Source organism: Trifolium pratense, linkage group LG5 (genome assembly GCF_020283565.1).
Source record: "Trifolium pratense cultivar HEN17-A07 linkage group LG5, ARS_RC_1.1, whole genome shotgun sequence".
NCBI classification, from domain to species: Eukaryota; Viridiplantae; Streptophyta; class Magnoliopsida; order Fabales; family Fabaceae; genus Trifolium; species Trifolium pratense.
Genome location: NC_060063.1, coordinates 31,595,349 through 31,614,699, shown reverse-complemented (window position 1 = coordinate 31,614,699; position 19,351 = coordinate 31,595,349). Strand labels below are relative to the sequence as shown.

General features: G+C 34.9%; 1 protein-coding gene across 8 annotated transcripts; it reads right to left on the bottom strand.

The window, feature by feature from the left end:
* Positions 1-1,849: 1,849 nt before the first annotated feature.
* LOC123882837 (peptidyl-prolyl cis-trans isomerase FKBP43-like) lies at positions 1,850-15,899 on the bottom strand. Of its 8 annotated transcripts, none has more exons than XM_045931465.1 (14): positions 15,801-15,899; positions 15,648-15,721; positions 14,522-14,760; positions 13,711-13,847; positions 13,249-13,597; positions 12,803-13,126; positions 12,349-12,669; positions 10,675-10,866; positions 4,497-4,733; positions 3,047-3,323; positions 2,661-2,748; positions 2,539-2,580; positions 2,344-2,392; positions 1,850-2,244 (listed from the first exon to the last, which is right to left on the bottom strand). In XM_045931465.1, the coding sequence occupies exons 1-14, from the start codon at positions 15,811-15,813 to the stop codon at positions 2,163-2,165; spliced, it is 2,424 nt and encodes an 807-aa protein (XP_045787421.1). In that variant the 5' UTR covers positions 15,814-15,899; the 3' UTR covers positions 1,850-2,162. The 8 variants fall into 8 exon arrangements, with proteins under 8 accessions (XP_045787421.1, XP_045787424.1, XP_045787422.1 ...); XM_045931468.1 differs by having other exon boundaries at positions 3,047-3,320; XM_045931466.1 differs by having other exon boundaries at positions 10,675-10,863.
* Positions 15,900-19,351: the final 3,452 nt, after the last annotated feature.

Here is a 19,351-nt window from a genome sequence, read left to right as displayed (position 1 = left end):
ATACCAGAATTTCAATTGGCATCAGAGCAGGCTCCCTGTTCTGTTATTTTGGGTGAGCTCCAGGAAAACACTTTCTGGTACAATGGATAAAGAAGGAGGTTCAGTGTCTAAACCACCTTTGCTGCCAAGTCCTGATAACTATGATTATTGGAAATCTCGCATGGAGGCTTTCATAAAGTCAATTGATAGTAGGACTTGGAAATTTGTGTTACGTGGATGGGAACCACCAGTTGTTCTTGACAAAGATGGTAACAAAACTAGAGTCAAGAAGCCAGAGGATGAATGGTCAAAAGATGAGGATGATCTTGCTCTTGGAAACTCCAAAGCCTTATATGCGATTTTCAATGGTGTAGATGCAAATATGTTCAGACTTATCAAACGATACACTGTTGCTAAGAACGCTTGGGAAATTCTGAGAATAGCACACGAAGGAACATCTAAAGTATAGTTATCTAAGCTTCAGATGCTTAAAACCAACTTTGAAAATCTCAGAATGAAGGAGGAAGAAAGTATTCATGATTTTCAAATGAATGTGCTTGACTATGCTAATTCATTTGATGCTCTTAGTAGACCCATTTCTGATGAAGAGCTTGTAGGCAAGGTACTCAGATCTTTAACCAAAAGATTTGATATGAAAGTTACAACCATTGAAGAGGCTCAAGATCTTTCAAGCCTGACTATGGATGAACTCATAGGTTCTCTTCAAACATATGAGATTGGCTTGAACAGGAGAAATGAAAGATAAAAATCTAGCTTTTGCATCAAAAAATATTGTTTATGATTCTCAAGATGAATCAGAAAGCGAAGAAAGTCTTTCTGAATGCTTTCTGAATCTATGGCTATGCTAGGGAGACAATTCAACAAATTGATGAGAAAAATGGACAAGAGGCCTAAGTCAAATGGTTAGTTCAACATCAACAAACAATTCAGTCTTCATAAGAAGACTAAGGAAGATGAAAGAGGAGTTCAATGCCATGAGTGTGAAGGGTATGGTCATATCAGAACTGAATGTGCTACTTTTCTAAAAAAACAAAAGAAAAGTCTAGTTGCTTCATGGTCTAATACTGATTCAGAAGAAGAAATGGAGTCTGCAAAATTTGTCAATGCCTTGACTGGAATTCACTTGACTGATACAGAGTCGTGTGATGTTGATGTAACTTATGAAAAATTGGCTGCTACTTACAAAGACCTCCATAGTAGAAGCATAGAAGTTTGTAAGGCTCTAGAGAAACAAAAAAATATCAATGGCAAAATGCAAACTAAAAGAACTGATCTTCTCAAAAGTATTGATGAGCTCAATGTGAAAGTTAAAGATCAGAACAGTCAAATTGATCAATTACAAATGGAGAAATCTGACCTTCTTGGAAAAATTGCTAAACTAGATGAAGAGGTGATCAAATTAAACACTGATTTGGATCAAGTAAAGAAGGTAGCCAAAATGATGACTAAGGGGACTGAAGCATTTGATGAAATTATACAAAAGCAGAACTATGGGAAACCAAAACCCATCGTGTTTGAGTATGAAAGAGTAGGCCAGCAGATGAAATTCAACAATGCTACCATACATACTCCCATAAGTAGAACGTTTGTGTCAGGAGAATTGTCGCAACATCATATGACAAATCCAAAGCCCAGACTGTATAATTGGATTTGTCATCACTTTGGAAAGAAAGGACACATAAATTTATCAAAAAATTTATCATAATCTGAGACATTCTATATAGGAAATGCCGATATTCCCATTTTATTGGGACCATGCCAAATAAATACTATAACAGATTTGTTAACTACGCCATAAAACAGTCGATGATTCTGATCAAATGCAACTCAGATCAGTCTTATAAGTGGAGACATGGAAAAAGAACGGCATCCATAATGTTTTCTTAAGTAATGTTTCTTTTAGCACAAAAAGAAAAGCAACCAATCCAAATATATATCTTAAATAGTATCTGAAAGAAGCAAAATTTTGGATTTGGTTGCAAGTGTAAATCCTCTACCAAAAATGAATCACCAAGGGCAAAATTACAGAGATTCAACAACCAAAATGTTATCATACAGTTGAATCTGGTTTTTTATTAACCAGCCGTAATTGCCTCCTCACTCCATATATTTCCCATATTCACTCAAAAACATGACCAGCCACAATCAGTTGGATGGAGTAATCAATGAACTTTTACAAGTTCCAATTCATAAATCAACCATGAATTCGGCGGTATGTTTTCACTGTCACCATTCTTCTTAGACCTGAAACATGCATATATTAGAGAAGGTTATAGTGATTCCAAAAAAGAAACTACATTAAAGAAAAATATATTAATTTAACATATGAATTCAATCACATACGTCATTGATGGTGGAATTACAAGTCTTCTCTTTTCTCCAACTCGCATGCCTGAGAACCATGAATTTATAAAATTAAATGCATGCTGGAGCACTTACTTATCCCAATAGTATGTAGAGAAAGATTATGTTTTAATAATAATGAAAAGAAAAGTTTAATTAGAGAAAATAACAAGGACTAAATGTTTAAATGACTACCTTCAAGGCCAATATCCAAACCCTCAATAACTTCTCCTTTACCTGCAAAAGACAATGCAAGTGTAAGAACACAAGAATCATATCCAGGTAATAAAAGGTTCTGATAAATAGTGATATGTTACCAAGGCGAAATTTGAAAGGGGCTTGGCCAGCATTTGACTCAACCTCCGCACCATTTTCCTTCAACTTGCCAGTGTAATTGATGCTGATCTGCAACCAAAGACCATTTATTTAAGAGTGTTGATATTTGTTACGACACTCATCCTGACGAAATGCAAGAATTGCTTTTTAAAAAGAAATCAAATGAAATTATGGAATGTGGTGGAATACACTGAAAGGTTGAAGATATAAGTAAAGGTTGAGATTCATTTGTGGGCTTTCGTCAAGTTACTATCCGTAATAATAAGCATTATGCATTATTTAAATCAAATCTGCAATTAGTGTTTGTCTTCATAGAAGCAGTCACTAACTAGTCACTAAAATATTTTAAATCGTTTAACAGAACTACCTTTTTCCCTAATGCAGCAATTTTCCCATTTTCTTTCCCCGTCTCTAGCTCTTGAATAACTAGTCCATTTGACAATGTTCTAACTTGGGAAGACTTTGTATCCTCCATATTATTTCCATCCTCTTTCATCATCTCAGTACTTGGCTCAATCGATACTGGCAAGTTGGAATTTCCAGCTTCACTGCCCTGACTTTTACTTTTCTTCTTCTTTTTCTTAACCCTCTTATCTTCAGATTGATTTCCATCAGGATTGTCTTGAGCCCCGTTGTCCCCACTGCTGCACCAGAAATATTAACCACGATTATTGCACAAAATAAGTTGTAATATGTTAAGAGACCAAAAGAAGAGGATATTAAATGTGTAGAGTCTACCTCCGTTCCTTTCTATCAACAGCTTTTTAGAAATATATGAGCATACAAAGAATATGTAACTTGCAAAATTAGAATACTGGAAACAAAAATATAAAATGCAAATATGAAAGGTTTGCACGGCAATTGAAAGATGAATGTAGGTCCCTTTTCGCATGACTATCAAATTAGAATGGCAGCCCCTCTTTAATTGTGTTTTGGTCCTTATGCCTGGCCTGTTTATATTAGATTTCAAACACCTCCAACATCGATTCTATGTCATATCATGAGAAGCTTAAAAAAATATTGTTTTGGAATTCATGTTTTTCCATTTGGAGGTCAATGAAACCTAAAACAAACATACTAGAGGGATGCCGTGAGATCCTATGATTTATTTATTTTATATATTCTAATAGATACTACTACTACTAGCAAGTATGAAAAAAGGATAAAGAGTCTTGGTGATAGGTCGATAAAAAAAGGAAACGAAGTATCTAAAGACTTGCTAAAGGTAGGGGAAAAAACAAGACCTAAATAAGTAATATGAATTAAGGGACTTAGAGTTTAATGATTTATCTTTGAAATTAATTTATGATGAGGCATCATGATGTCATTTGATCCATGTAGCCGACCCTGTCTAGAAGAATAAAACCTTGATGTTATCAAGTATAACAAGATTTACTTCTTGATTCAAATACATTTTTTATGGGGGAAAGAAAAACTTGGTATAGGGATTCTATTTGTAAGCTGGTGCTTGCTCCAAAGGAGTAAGAATACTTTCTAACTATTTTAATGTTAGCAAAGCAAAACAGCTTGAACCAATTCAAGTTTGCATTTATCTAATTGGCCAGATTGTCATAGAAATGTTTAAAACTGTTCAATGTGGGATAGTTTAGCAAGTTTCTGCTGCTTAGTAAACTTTATCTTGCCACCAATTCAAATTCAGTAATAAAGCACTGTTCAATGTGGGATAGTTTAGCAAGTTTCTGCTTCTTAGTAAAATTTATCTTTGCCACCAATTCAAATTCAGTAATAAAGCACATGTTAATTTTTTGGTATTATCTCATCATATCAAAAGCATAAACAAAATAAAAGGCACTTACTTTTCAATTGTTAGCTTCTGATGTTGCTCTTTCGTTTCAGAAAGTTCATGAATCAAACTACCGGACTCTGCTGTCTCTTTGTTGGCTTTCTCATCTTGGATGATACCTTCACCATTTCCATTGTCACCTTCAGGAAGCGAAGCTTTGTTTTTCTGTTCTTTTTTTCTCCTCTTTGTTTTCTTTGGAGAATCTGTTTCAGTGGAAGGCAGTGCAACACTGTCTGACATCTTAACATCCCTGCTAATTTGCCAAAAGGTATCAGATAATAAATTTGTTTTTTCTCTTTTCTGAAAGGATGTTACGCAATTTTAATGTCAAATTGCAGGAAAAATGACAGTGATGCAATATGAAGTTTTGGAGAATGGACAATTTTGAACATGGCAAATTCATGGAGATTGACTGAAGAAATTTATTGTAAGAGTTATTTACAACAGATTTAGTGTTTAGGGTTTAGTGATTTCCTCCTTACTTCTTTTAGCACTTGAAGGATTTCATATGATATCCAATTAAGAAATGACACTTTTTGTGGAAGTTATTATTTGAAAAAAGCACAGTTTTATTACGGACGATGTATATTAGATTGACAGATAAATTCAAGATAAGCCATACCAGAAGGTAATTGTTTCAAACAGTATAATTTCTAGTGAAACATTGATAGAAATATAATTGAAGATGTGGGCCTTGAAGACTTTGGGCCTAAGCCAAGAGTATGGAAGTTTTATTCTAGAAAGAAAGCAAAAGGAATAATCAATGATGACGTGGCAAAGAATTAGGTTATATATAGTACTAGTAAAAAGAGAATAAGGATTCACGTATTCTGTGAGTTTTGAGAAGGTCGCTGTCATAGTGGCTTGGGAGCACTTGTGCTCTTGGGATTGGTATCTCTTACCAATTTGTTATTTCCAGCTTTTCTGTTATTGAGTATTTCCCTGTAATTGTGGATCTTTCTGTTTGCAATTACAATTCTATATCAATAAAATTACATCTATTCCCTTTCCTTTTACTATCTGTGTGTTTTAACCCATCAATTGGTCCGACCTACCGGATCTGCTACACCCTAATTAGGGTTTGTTGATGCCACCGAGAGTTACTAAGCCTAAGATGGGTGATCGTGTCGATGCTTTGGAGACTCAGATGGTTGCCGTTAATACCACACTCGATGAACTCGTTCGTCAAATGCAGCAACAGAGCGTGATTCTTGCTGAATTGAGCAAGCAAGCAGGCAAGAGAGCACCAAGCCCAGAAGGAGAAACATCTGTTGGAGATTCGTCACAAAGTGAATCTCGATTGGCTGGTAAGAAGGTGAAACTTCCTTTGTTTGAGGGAGAAGATCCAGTTGCGTGGATCACGCATGCTGAGATCTACTTTGATGTACAAGGAACGTTGGATGATATGCGCGTTAAGCTTGCTCGGCTGAGCATGGAGGGATCAACCATTCATTGGTTTAATCTCTTGATGGAGACAGAGGATGATTTGTCATGGGAGAAGTTGAAGAAAGCGTTAATTGCACGATACGGAGGTAGAAGATTGGAAAATCCTTTTGAGGAATTAGCAACACTGAAACAGAGTGGGACTGTTGAAGAATTCGTTGAGTCTTTTGAGCTCTTGTCTTCTCAAGTGGGTCGCTTACCAGAAGAACAATATCTGGGTTATTTCATGAGTGGGTTAAAACCCCAGATTCGGAGAAGGGTGCGAACTCTCAATCCTCGCAGTCGCATGGAGATGATGCGTATTGCTAAAGATGTGGAAGGAGAACTGAAAGAAGAAGACGATGTTGAACGTCGTTATGTAAGGAAGGGAAGTTACGGTTTGGGCCAAAGAGATTGGGCCGGGTCATTAAATAACAAAAATGGGTCTCAACTCAAAGACTCTAACCGTCTGTTTCAAGCGGGTGGGTCAAACCCGAACTCAAAAACAGGGTCAACTGGATCAAACACCAATTCGAACGCGTCGTTGCTTTCTTCTGCGCGAAAAAAAGATGGTGGACAACGTTCTGGTGAGCGGTGGAGGGGTGTTCGAAGTTTCCACAGTGAAGAGATGGAGGAAAGGAGAGTCAAGGGTTTATGTTTCAAATGTGGTGGTAAGTATCATCCAACTTTGCATAAATGTCCTGAGAAATCTTTAAGGGTTTTGATTTTGGGAGATGGGGAAGTGATGAACGAAGAAGGTGAGATTGTCAATTTGGAGGAAATTTCTCTTGAAAGTGAAGGAGAAGAAGAAGAGGTGGAGTGCAAACTTATGGGTGTGTTGGGTAGTATGGGTGAATCCCACACCATGAAGGTTGAAGGCATAATACATAATGTGGAATTGCTAGTGCTGATAGACAGTGGTGCAAGTCATAATTTTATCTCACCTAAAGTAACATCTGCTTTAGGTCTTGCCATTACCCCTACAAAAGCTAGGAACATCAAACTCGGTGATGGACACAAAGTGTGGACGGAAGGAGTATGTGAAGGGTTGAAGATGAAGATGGGGGAGTGTGAGATAGTGGTGGATGCGTTTGTACTGGAATTAGGAGGAATGGACATGGTGTTAGGAGTATCTTGGTTGAGCACTTTGGGGAAAGTTGTGATGGATTGGAAGGCCCTAACTATGCAATTTTCTTGTGACAATAGATTGGTGAAATTGCAAGGTTTGGGTAACAAAGTTATCAAACAAGGTTATCTTAACTCTTATTTGGATAACAATCAGAGAAGAGAAGGGCTAGGGTGGTTGTGGACTCAATTGCAATCAATGGAAACAAGTAAGGCAGAAATTCCCAAAGAGCTGAGTTCGATTTTGGAAGACTTTAAAGAGGTGTTCAGCAACAGTATTCAGTTACCTCCTGAAAGGAGTCAAGTGCATCAGATTAAACTGTACCATGATCATGGAGACATTAATGTCAGGCCCTACAGATACCCACATCATCAAAAAGGGGAAATTGAAAGACAAGTGGCTGAATTGCTGAAAGCAGGGGTTGTGAGACCAAGCATGAGTTCATTCTCAAGTCCTGTCATATTGGTGAAGAAAAAGGATAATAGTTGGAGGATGTGTGTGGATTATCGTGCCTTAAATAAAGCTACAATTCCAGATAAGTATCCTATTCCTATAGTTGATGAGCTATTAGATGAGCTATATGGTTCTACTGTGTTTTCAAAAATTGACCTCAAATCTGGATACCACCAAATAAGAATGCATGAAAATGATATTTCCAAAACGGCCTTTAGAACACACAATGGCCATTATGAATATTTAGTCATGCCTTTTGGGTTAATGAATGCACCAGCCACATTTCAAGCTACTATGAATGACATGTTTAGGCCTTACTTAAGGAAATTTGTTTTGGTGTTTTTTGATGATATTCTAGTTTACAGCAAGAATATTAGTGAACATCAAACTCATTTACGGTTGGTGATGTCGGTTTTACTCGATAATTGTTTTATGGCTAATGAGGCCAAATGTAAATTTGGAAGTACCCAGGTTGACTATCTTGGTCATATCATCTCTGGAGCAGGTGTGGCAGTAGATCCTGAGAAGATTAAATGTGTTATTGACTGGCCTAAACCAAGAAATGTTAAGGGAGTTCGTGGTTTTTTGGGATTGACTGGATATTATAGAAAGTTTATCAAGAACTATGGAAAGATAGCCAAGCCCCTCACTGAGTTAACTAAGAAAGACAATTTCAAGTGGGGTTTGGAGGCTGATCAAGCCTTTGCTGAAATGAAGGAGATCATGACTTCTTCTCCTGTTTTAATTTTGCCTAACTTTGAGATACCATTTGAGGTCGAGTGTGATGCTGCAGGCAGAGGTATAGGGGCTGTGTTGATGCAGAAGAGACAACCTGTTGCTTTCTTTAGTAAAGCATTATCTGATGGTAATCTTGCAAAGTCTGTTTATGAGAAGGAATTGATGGCCCTTGTGTTGAGTATCCAACATTGGAGACATTATTTGCTGGGCAGAGAGTTTATTGTATACACAGATCACAAAAGCTTGAAGCATTTTTTGCAGCAAAGAGTTTCATCTCCTGATCAACAATGTTGGGTAGCAAAATTGTTAGGGTATCAATTTGAAGTGAAGTACAAACCAGGATCAGAAAATCGAGCAGCTGATGCACTGTCTAGGTGTTTTGATGAGGGAGAAATGAATACAATCATTTCATTTCCCTTATGGGCTGATAGACAGAAATTATTGGATGAATTAACCAATGATTCTTACATTAAAAAATTAATGCTGGAAGTTCAAGAGTCTCCAGAAACAAAGCCTGGTTTTGAGGTGAAACAGGGAGTGCTACTTTATCATGATAGACTGGTGTTATCTCCTCACTCACCTTCTATTCCTTGGTTATTGGAAGAATACCATAGCACCCCTAGTGGAGGGCACTCAGGGTTTCTGAGGACATACAGGAGAATGGCTGATTCTTTATATTGGGTGGGGATGCAGAAAAGTGTAAGGGATTATGTCAGATCTTGTGATGTTTGCCAGAGGCAAAAGTACAGTGCTACTACTCCTGGTGGTTTGTTACAGCCGTTACCGATTCCCAATAGGGTGTGGGAAGATTTATCCTTAGACTTTATTACTGGTTTGCCAAAGTCAAAAGGATATGAGGCTGTACTGGTGGTGGTGGACAGACTGTCCAAATACAGTCATTTCATTCTATTGAAACATCCATATACTGCTAAAACAATTGCTGAACTCTTTATGAAGGAAGTGGTGAGACTGCATGGCATTCCTAATTCTATAATTAGTGACAGGGATCCTTTGTTTGTGAGTCATTTTTGGATGGGGTTGTTTAAATTACAACGGACAAAATTAAAAATGAGTTCAGCATACCACCCTGAAACAGATGGGCAGACGGAAGTGATAAATAGGTGTTTGGAAAGCTATCTTAGGTGCTTTGCATCTGATCACCCTAAGACTTGGTCTTTGTGGGTAGCATGGGCAGAGTTTTGGTATAATACGACCTTCCATGTATCTATAGGAACAACTCCTTTTGAGGTAGTGTATGGGAGAAAACCTCCTCCTTTATTGAGGTTTTTATCTAATGAAACTAAGGTAGCTGCAGTTGCAGTGGAATTGACTGACAGAGATGAGGCTCTAAAACAACTCAAAGATCACTTGTTGCGTGCTCAAGATCAGATGGCAAGATATGCCAACAAGAAAAGAAGGGATTTGTGTTTTGAAGTTGGAGAATGGGTCTTTCTCAAATTAAGACCTCATAGGCAACAGTCAGTTGTCAGAAGGATGCATCAGAAATTGGCTGCAAGGTTTTTTGGACCTTTTCAGATTATAGCAAGAGTTGGTGCAGTGGCTTACAAGTTACAATTGCCTCCTGATTCTAAGATTCACCCTGTTTTTCACATTTCTTTATTGAAGCGTGCTGTGGGCAATTATCAAGTGCAAGGAGAGTTGCCTAAGGATTTGGAAATTGCTGTGGAAAGTGATGTGTATCCAGAGAAAGTGTTAGGCTCCAGAGTTATTTTGCAAGGAAATACTGAAGTTCATCAAAGTCTAATCCAGTGGAAGAACAAAGCTGCAGATGATGTGACCTGGGAAGACACTGAGTTTTTGCGTGGCCAGTTCCCTGAATTCAACCTTGAGGACAAGGTTTTACTTAAGGAGGTGGGAGTTGATAGAAATATAATTGAAGATGTGGGCCTTGAAGACTTTGGGCCTAAGCCAAGAGTATGGAAGTTTTATTCTAGAAAGAAAGCAAAAGGAATAATCAATGATGACGTGGCAAAGAATTAGGTTATATATAGTACTAGTAAAAAGAGAATAAGGATTCACGTATTCTGTGAGTTTTGAGAAGGTCGCTGTCATAGTGGCTTGGGAGCACTTGTGCTCTTGGGATTGGTATCTCTTACCAATTTGTTATTTCCAGCTTTTCTGTTATTGAGTATTTCCCTGTAATTGTGGATCTTTCTGTTTGCAATTACAATTCTATATCAATAAAATTACATCTATTCCCTTTCCTTTTACTATCTGTGTGTTTTAACCCATCAAACATCCATGGGCCTATCTTCTGTAAATAAATTATACGAGGAAAGACAGCATAGGTGTCTGTTGCATCATCAATACAGATGATTTTGTGAGGTCTGTTGCATATGTCCATGTCAAATACAACATGGTGTAGAGTTTTCTAGTATCATGGTATTACCTAATTATATAAATAGAAGTTGGTAAAAGAAAAAAAACTCACCTATTAACTATGTCCTGATTACTGCCTTCATTTTCCTGTGGCAGGTTAACAACATTGCTAATACAAGCATCGTCAACAGTAAAAATTGTCTCCTCCTTTGACCGTTCCTTCCTTTTTCTCTTTGGTTTATCATCCTGTCCTTGACCAACCTGTGAAGAAGGAAGTATTTTATCCGCAGTTTCAGCTTTCCTGCTTCATGTCAAAGACAAAAATGATCAACAACCAAACCAGAAATTTTTACAAGTAACAAAAGGAAGTGTGTAAATGCATTGTCAGTTCTCATTTCAAGAGCCCTTGAAAGCAGATGCAAAACCATGGGGCAAAATACTTTTCCAAGGAGTGTATAGCTATTAGCTAATAAAAAGATAGTATTTAAAATTTGTTATATGCATGAGAAGTTTTAAGACCAGTTACAAATAAACTGAGAACGTTATTATTTGTATCACAGACATGATTTTTTTATTTAAAAAAAAATAAAAAAGTAAAGGCAACTGGCAATCAATAAAACTCCTACTACAGCGGAGTAGGGGTAAGGGTCAGACTCATGATATTATTTTATACGAGTGAAGGACTTGAATACACCATTTTCAGTTTGGTATAGTATCCACTTCAAACTTAGGTGAAATATTCAGTGGTGAGTCTTCTGCGAAAAATCACCCCCAAATTTTTCAGCTGCCTTAATTGTAACTAATTAACCAATCCGAGAGATGAAGCCCACAAAACCAGCATGTTTCGAGCCTATTGATTTATGTAATGATATGTCCATGCCATGCCTATTGTAAGAAAGATCCACAAAAGCATTTCTAAAATACAAAAGAAAAGAAAAGCCCGACAAAGTAAAAGTAAGTGCCAGAAATGCCACCATCTCACCAGTGACTTTTCTCGCTCATTAATCTGAGAAGGCATTGCCCACAGCCAAAAACCACGTGGTGCCATAGATTCATATAAGTCAGCCAGAGATTTAAATCAACCCGTGATTGCCACTATACTTTACAAGGGTCATTTAAAACAGACACGCACATTATTGTTTCACTTTATAAACAACAAAAACCAACCAGCATTAACATTTGGAATGAATTTTAGCAAATGATGCACACTAAAGAGAACCAGCTTGACATTCCAAAGAACACTTGCCAGAATTAAGTTTTGAACATAATTTTGGTTATGGATGTCAACTTTGTTATTTGATTTTGAAAATAAAAAATGTCTTCAAATAGAAGTCTCATCTCAGGAATTAGTTTAAAAAAAAGGAGGTATGAGAAAAAAAGGCATCAGCCTGGGATATAAATAGCAACATGCCCCATCTTTAAATCAAGCACTCCTAATATTTCTGCGGTAATTAAGAACCCAACATTCATTATTTTGAAATTTCATGGCCTTTTTTATAAATATAATAACTTTGCCTAATTTTCCAAATTAATGTAACATTTTATCCTGTGAAAAACAAATAGTCCAGAGCAATAACGGTTATTTATAAGTATAACAAGAACACGAGGCATGAACCCTCACTTATCATCAGCTTGCTGCTGGTGCTGTTCATTTTTGCCAGCATCAAACATAATTTATAAACAAAGGCATGAACAATTAAAAATTTACCCTCTCTAAACAGGAAGACTTAAAGCTGAGAAAAGCAAGAGTATATTTGAACAATGAAATTGAATTGAGAATAGTCACCTGTGAGTCTGAATATCTGCGACAACATCGTCAGTTTTCAATTTTGTTTCAATAGTACTATTCTCAGGGTCTTCGCCGTCTTTTTTCCCCGCATCAACTGTTTCTTTGTCAACATTATCAACCATTTCCTGATCCAAGAGATCCTGGGCAGTGTTCATTTTTTCCTCATCTTGTGCAGCATTATCTAGTTCGGTGGAATGGTCATTACAAGAACTCTTGGTTTCTTTTTCCTTTCCCTTCTTTTTCTTTTTTGACTTTTTAATATCCCCAACATCCGGAACAGTGCAAGGAACTGCCAAGGGATCTGAAGGTTCAGCTTCCCTGATTCAGTACAAACATAATTTATAAACAAAGGCAAGAACAATTAAAAATTTACTCTCTCTAAACAGGAAGACTTCAAGCTGAGAAAAGCAAGGGTGTGTTTGAACAATGAAATTGAATTGAGACTAGTCACCTGTGAGTCGGAATATCTGCGACAACATCGCCAGTTTTCAATTTTGTTTCAATAGTACTATTTTCAGGGTCTTCGCTGTCTTTTTTTCCAGCATCAACTGCTTCACTGTCAACATTATCAGTCATTTCCTGATCCAAGAGATCCTGGGCCGTGTTCCTTTTTTCCTCATCTTGCGCAGCATTATCTAGTTTGGTGGAATGGTCATTACAAGAACTCTTGGTTTCTTTTTCCTTTCCCTTCTTTTTCTTTTTTGACTTTTTAATATCCCCAACATCCGGAACAGTGCAAGGAACTGCCAAGTGATCTGAAGGTTCAGCTTCCCTGCTTCAGTACAAACACAATTTAAATACAAAGGTAAGAACATTTAATATCTCTAAAAGGGAAGACTTAAAGCTGAGAAAAGAAAGTGTGTATTTGAATAATGATATCGAATTGAGATAAGTCACCTATGAGTCTGATTATCTGCAATAACATTGTCAGTTTTCAATTTTGTTTCAATAGTACTATTCTCAGGTTCTTCACTGTCTTTTTTACCAGTATCGACTGCTTCTTTGTCAACATTATCATCCATTTCCTGATCCAAGATCCTTCCAGAGGCTTTACTCTTGCAAATAGATGAAATTGGTAGACAATCTTCATTATCAATTTCCTGAGATTGTACATGCACACTGTCATTAACAATTTTCTTTTCTTCAAGACCGATATCATCATCCGACTCTATCAACTGGTACTTCTTCCTCAGCCTTCTTCGGCTGCCTTTCGCACTTTTCCGTCCGCTATCATAAGATGCATCCTCTGCAGTAATCACAATCAAAACAAAGAAATTATACAATCATCATCAACGGATTGAAATGAGGACAATCTCAAGATCTACATGTTAAGGGATTAACATAAATATTTGAACTTACCTTCATTGGAAATAGGAGATGGTGGGAAAACTTCTAGATCACCGTCATCATCAATAAAACTATCATCGTAGTCATCTTCGTCACTATGAACGGATTTCTCATTTTCTGTATCAGCTATATCTTCTCCATATGATTCCCTTTCCATTGTAGTGAAGGAAACAAGAAAAATAAACCCACAAAAGGACAATTGGATTTGGAGTATAGTTGTACTTCATCTTTTGCCAGACATATAATCCGAGTAATGATTCAGGCTCCACCATCAAACAACTTAAATGTGAACTTCTTAAAACTAGTTTGGGTAAAATTTTCAATAAACACTTGCAGTAATAGAAAAATGAAAATAATTTTTCAATGACTATGAGACTTTCACACATCCATTAAAATCAAATAAAATAATGCACCTACCTCTATATTTTCAGAAGCTCCTTCAATTAACTTCTTTATAAGTATGTATAAACTAACATTTTCCTGAGCTCGTAACCAAATACTTATCTAAGTGAAAACATTTGAAAAACTCTTGTAAATTACATGATAACCCAAACTCGAATTTAATCAAATTCCCACAACTCTATATTCTCATGAGCTCCTTCAATTAACTTCTTAATAAACACATATATGCTTGCATTTCCCAAGTTCATAACCAAATACTTATACAAGTGTAAACAATTTAAAAACTCATAAAATACAAGATAAACCAATACAATTTAAACAAATGCATTGAGTTTCCATTCACTCAAATAATTTCAACGAGTTAATGAAGCAAAAATAAGGTGTAATAAAAACAGGAAATAAGACAAAAAGATAAGGATACGATTCATCAAGGGTATTGGTATAGCGGCCACGAGCAAGATAATAACCACAGAGATGAATACTCCGAGGGCCAATGACAGAGAAAATAACATTACAATCTTCCTCAAGCTCCAAATTCAATTGCAACGACTCAGTGTTTCCAGCACCAGGATAAAGAGAGCAAAGATAAACAGGGCTTTTGTTTCCCACATTACATTGCAGTGTGCTTTTCGTAATTGCAGTGCCATGTCCCAAAGTGGCCTAAAATTGAGAGTTCATAACAACCATTTACAATCTAATTTTGCAACTAATAACAGATTAAGTGCGTGTTTAGATTGATGGTAAGTTTGACAAAATCAGTGTCATTGCAATTTTAGCAAAAACTATACTTACGAGCTTCATCAAAATCACGGTGCCACAGTGATTTCGTCAAACTTACCATATTCCAAACATGTACTTAGGGCCTGTTTGGATGAGCTTATCTACTGGCATAAATTTTGTGAGACTGTTAGGCAGAACTTACAAAAACAACTTATCACATTTTTCATGAGTTTTTTACAGCTTAATTTTTTTAAGTTCTCCAAGATAGCTTATGAAATCAGCTTATAGCATATACAAAAACAATTAAATTAAATTTTATCTAATGCTATAAAAATAGCTTATGTAAGCTTATTCATAAGCTCTTATCATGATAAGGGCGCTTGTGCTGTAAGTTGCAAATAAGCTGTTTATCCAAACAGGGTCTTAGTGCATATTTGGATCCACGGCGAGTTTGACAGAATCACAATACAGTCTCAATATGACAAAAGTTGTACTTTAGAGCTTCAACTCAATAAAGGGCCTGTTTAGATTGGCTTATTTTGAGCTTATGTGAAACAACTTATGCAAATAAATACTCTTTTATATATTATCATAAGCTTTTCAAGATAGTTTATGAGAAAAAAGCTTATAAAGATACGATTTTTGTTAGTGAGAACTTATGAATTAACATAAAAGTTTATTTATTTGCATAAGATATTTTCATAAGCTCGAAAATAAGCCAAATCCAAACGGGCACAAAATCACTGTGCACGTGATGCATTGGAACATGAAAATGGATGATCGATGGTAAATTCAAACATGCAATGAGAGATTAAGAAAGTGATTACCATTGAAATGTGAAGGCGTCCTTTGGAACCATCGTAAGTGTGAGTAAAAGGCTTTCCAGGTTTGATTTCAACAGCTGCAATCAGAATCAGAGAATGAATGTTTGTTAGAATTTAGGGTTTTGATCGGAATAGAATGAAGAAAAAAGTGATTACCCCAAAAAGCCATGGTTTTTTGGATGAAGAGAGTTACTCTCTCTGCAAAACGATGCGTCTCTAAAACCCTAAACCTTCGCGCCTTTGTAAATGTTAAATATTACTCCCTCCGATCCTTTTTACAATGAACACTTTGAAAAAATCACACAGACCAATGAAGGACATTTAACATAGTTATTTTCATTTAATACTCTTATAAATTTAAATTTATTCCATATATACCCTTATTTAATTACTCTTTATTTAACTAACTTACTTATTTTTAAATTCTCTCTCATAATAAATAAGGGCATAAGTGAAATTAAACATTTGAAAATTGGTCAAAGTTTCTTATAAAAATGGTCAAAATTTCTTATAAAAATGATCAAATTTTTTGCCATAAGTGTTTCTTATAAAAAAAGACCGACGGAATACTACGTACTTGTTTAATTTTCCATTAGTTTTTTTTTTCTTTTTTGACGGTAAATTTTCCATTAGTTCGTATGAAAGAAAAAAAAAATGTCCCAAGATCTCACTTTTGATTTTCCAACTTAATATTAATTAGTTTTTACCAATTTTACGTTCAAATTTATATTATTCCAAGTCATTAAATATTTTTTTATTTTCTACCAAAAATAAATGTTTTTTATATTTATGATGATGAAAACATTAATAATTGATAAAACATTGTAATATTCTTACAACAAATTAATGGACCACAACTAAAATACAAAAAAAAAAAAAAAAAAAAAACTAAAATACAAATCGTTTGGGAGAACTCGAGTTCGATTGTTAGGTAGAACAATTTTTTGTCGGATTTTATTTATCTCGCGGTCGAACTTCAGATTACTGGGGCCTCGGAGAGTTAACACAGGAAAAAAAAATTAATGGACTTCAACTTCGCAAATTCTCTTATTAAACACTTGTTACATTTCTAAGCATACAAACCCCAGAAATATCGTCAAAAATCAATTTTATGGAGCTCACTAGGAGGAGTTTTCATTCTAGCACAAACTAGCGAATCTACAAAGAGGCTAAAGTGAGCAAGTCAATCAACACAACGATTGTCCTTCCTCCAAGTATGACAAAATTGAACACGCCAATCTAAATTCAAAAGGTTTCGAATACGCTGCACCAAAGTGGGAACCACTCCACTGAACTTGTAGTTATCGATAATGATATTAATCAGAATTTTAGAATCACTTTGCACAATGAGTTGTGGAATGCACTCCTTCAAGTTATATCCAAGCCTAAAGACATTCTCCATAGTTCAGCGTGAAAAACAACACACACACCAATCTTCTTAAAATAGTCTTTCATCCATCTTCAAAGATAGATTTGTTTTTCCACTTCCATAAAAACTAGCAAGTGGTCATGAAAGTTGTCTTCCACCTCACAATATTAGCTTCAATAATGTGCTTATTGATGTTATTAAATATCCAGTTCCTGGAATAAAAGGTAAAAAATAAACGATAAAATTGGATGAAGTCATACCTGAGTAGCAAAGATGACACGAAGCACATGATTTGTAGTCTCATCATCTCTCCAACATTTGCTTCTACAAAAATTGGTAAGGATGTGCTCATAAGCTGCCAACCATATAAAAGTTTGGATGCGATGCACGGGTTTGATTAAATTTTTTATTTTATAATTTGGTTATTGAATAAAATAATATGATATTAAATTTTTTAAAAATTAATAATAGATTTATAATATTGATAAATAATAGACTTATAAAATTCATAATGTCCATTGTATTTAATGGACCCAATTAATCTGCTAACTAATGAGTTTGCTAAGCGGTTAATAAGTTTCTCCTAAGTTCAACTTCAAACAAAATTATCAAAGATAGGTATGTATATTAAAAATACTTTTTTATGATCAAGTCAAAAAGGAAAAAAAAAATTATGATGAAATTTTTTTGTGGTGTTTAATCAAGACATAAACTTGATCGGTATTTTCTATTAAATCTAAAAATGAAAGTTGGTGTATTTAGAAAGACTAAAAATATATTTATTCCTATTTTATATTAGATATGTACTTCAAAAGAATAAATAGTTCGTTTATAAACTTTCGAGATAGATTAAAACTCATTAGTAAAAAACTGTAAAAATCCCTCACCGAAAAAAAAAATCTGTAAAAATTTGAAGCTTTTTATGCAGGTTAGTGAAATTTGAAAGAGATCCTTTAAAAACTAACAAAAGAATTAGAGGCTTTTTATACCCTAATTTGTCTATTATAATGTTAAACAACACAAAAATACCAAGCTCAATGCTACTACCTCACTTGCAACACCGTAGACCGGCCTTGTTTACTGTTCCAAGCGATAGAATGTTACGACAATCCATACAATGGTGTATTTTTGTATTGTAGGGATGAAATCAAGCTCAAATAAAATAATATATTTATAGGTTAAGTTGTACCATCAATAATAAAATGCTACTATAATAAATACAATGGTCATTCAAGCCAGACCATACCTCGAGACCTATTCAACAACCAAACTCTCATAATCAATCGACCACTCAAATTTGAGTTTTTATAAATAATTAAGTTATAAATAGACATATACCTCATGATTTTGAAGGGAAAACCTTCCTTTACATTTTTTTTTGAAGCACTTCCTTTACATATAAATTGAGATATACCTCATGATCATTCTCTTATATGAAGTCAAAGGTACAAATCATATATACATTAGCACACATAATGTGCACCGTAATAGTCTCACATGTTAAATCTATAAAAGATCAAGACACATAATGAGATAACAAATTTTTTGTAAAAAAATATATTTTGCAGATAAGAAAAATAATAATAACTACAAAAGGGGTCTAATGTATATAAAACTAAGCAATATATCATTCTACAATTATACTTGACTTTTCATTGGCAATGGCTGTAATTGGTGATCATCAAAATAATGAAAACAATTGCATAAGTTTTGAGAGATATATCATATTTTATCTTAATGTTGCAATTATATGCAAGAATTTTTCATTTTTTGTTGATCGAATTGGTAAATTCATATGATTTTTATATCTTAGGATCTCTTATAGAGATAAATATGCTTGATATGTCTGTCTTGTCCATCAGAAAGGTTTGAATAAAAATCTTGTTGAAATGTATTTTATCTTTGGTGATTTTTTATCTTTTTCATCATTTGGTTCAGTTCGTCTTAAATTATGTATCAGATAGCGTAACTGCTACACGTTCAGCAACAACAATGTTGCGTTAATGATTAAAGTGTGAATCTCGTAACCTTCTCACCCAAATAAAAATTCAAGCATGCGTGAACTCATATGATCAATAGAAATTAAAATTAAAATTCCCATTATTAAAACTTGATGAAATAGATAATCTGTAAAAGAAGGCAATTTTTGTAAAAAAAAATTGATCTGTCAGTTGGTACAGACATCTCAACAAATAAAGACTAAAAATGTACAATTCATGAGACTGGTAGCAACTCAACCTAAAATAGAACAAATTTTTTAACTAAGCACAATTTTTATATATGCATACTCAAGTTTACAATTCATGAAACAAATGTAAAATCTTGGCATTTTTTAAAA

What these genes read in the sequence shown, in the direction of transcription:
- LOC123882837 (XM_045931465.1), bottom strand. An exon ending in GCAGATATTCAGACTCACAG is followed by an intron (nt 10,867 to 12,348) that starts GTGACTATTCTC and finishes TTTGACATGAAG; the next exon opens with CAGGAAAGCTGAAACTGCGG. An exon ending in CCCTTTCAAATTTCGCCTTG is followed by an intron (nt 2,581 to 2,660) that starts GTAACATATCAC and finishes TGTCTTTTGCAG; the next exon opens with GTAAAGGAGAAGTTATTGAG.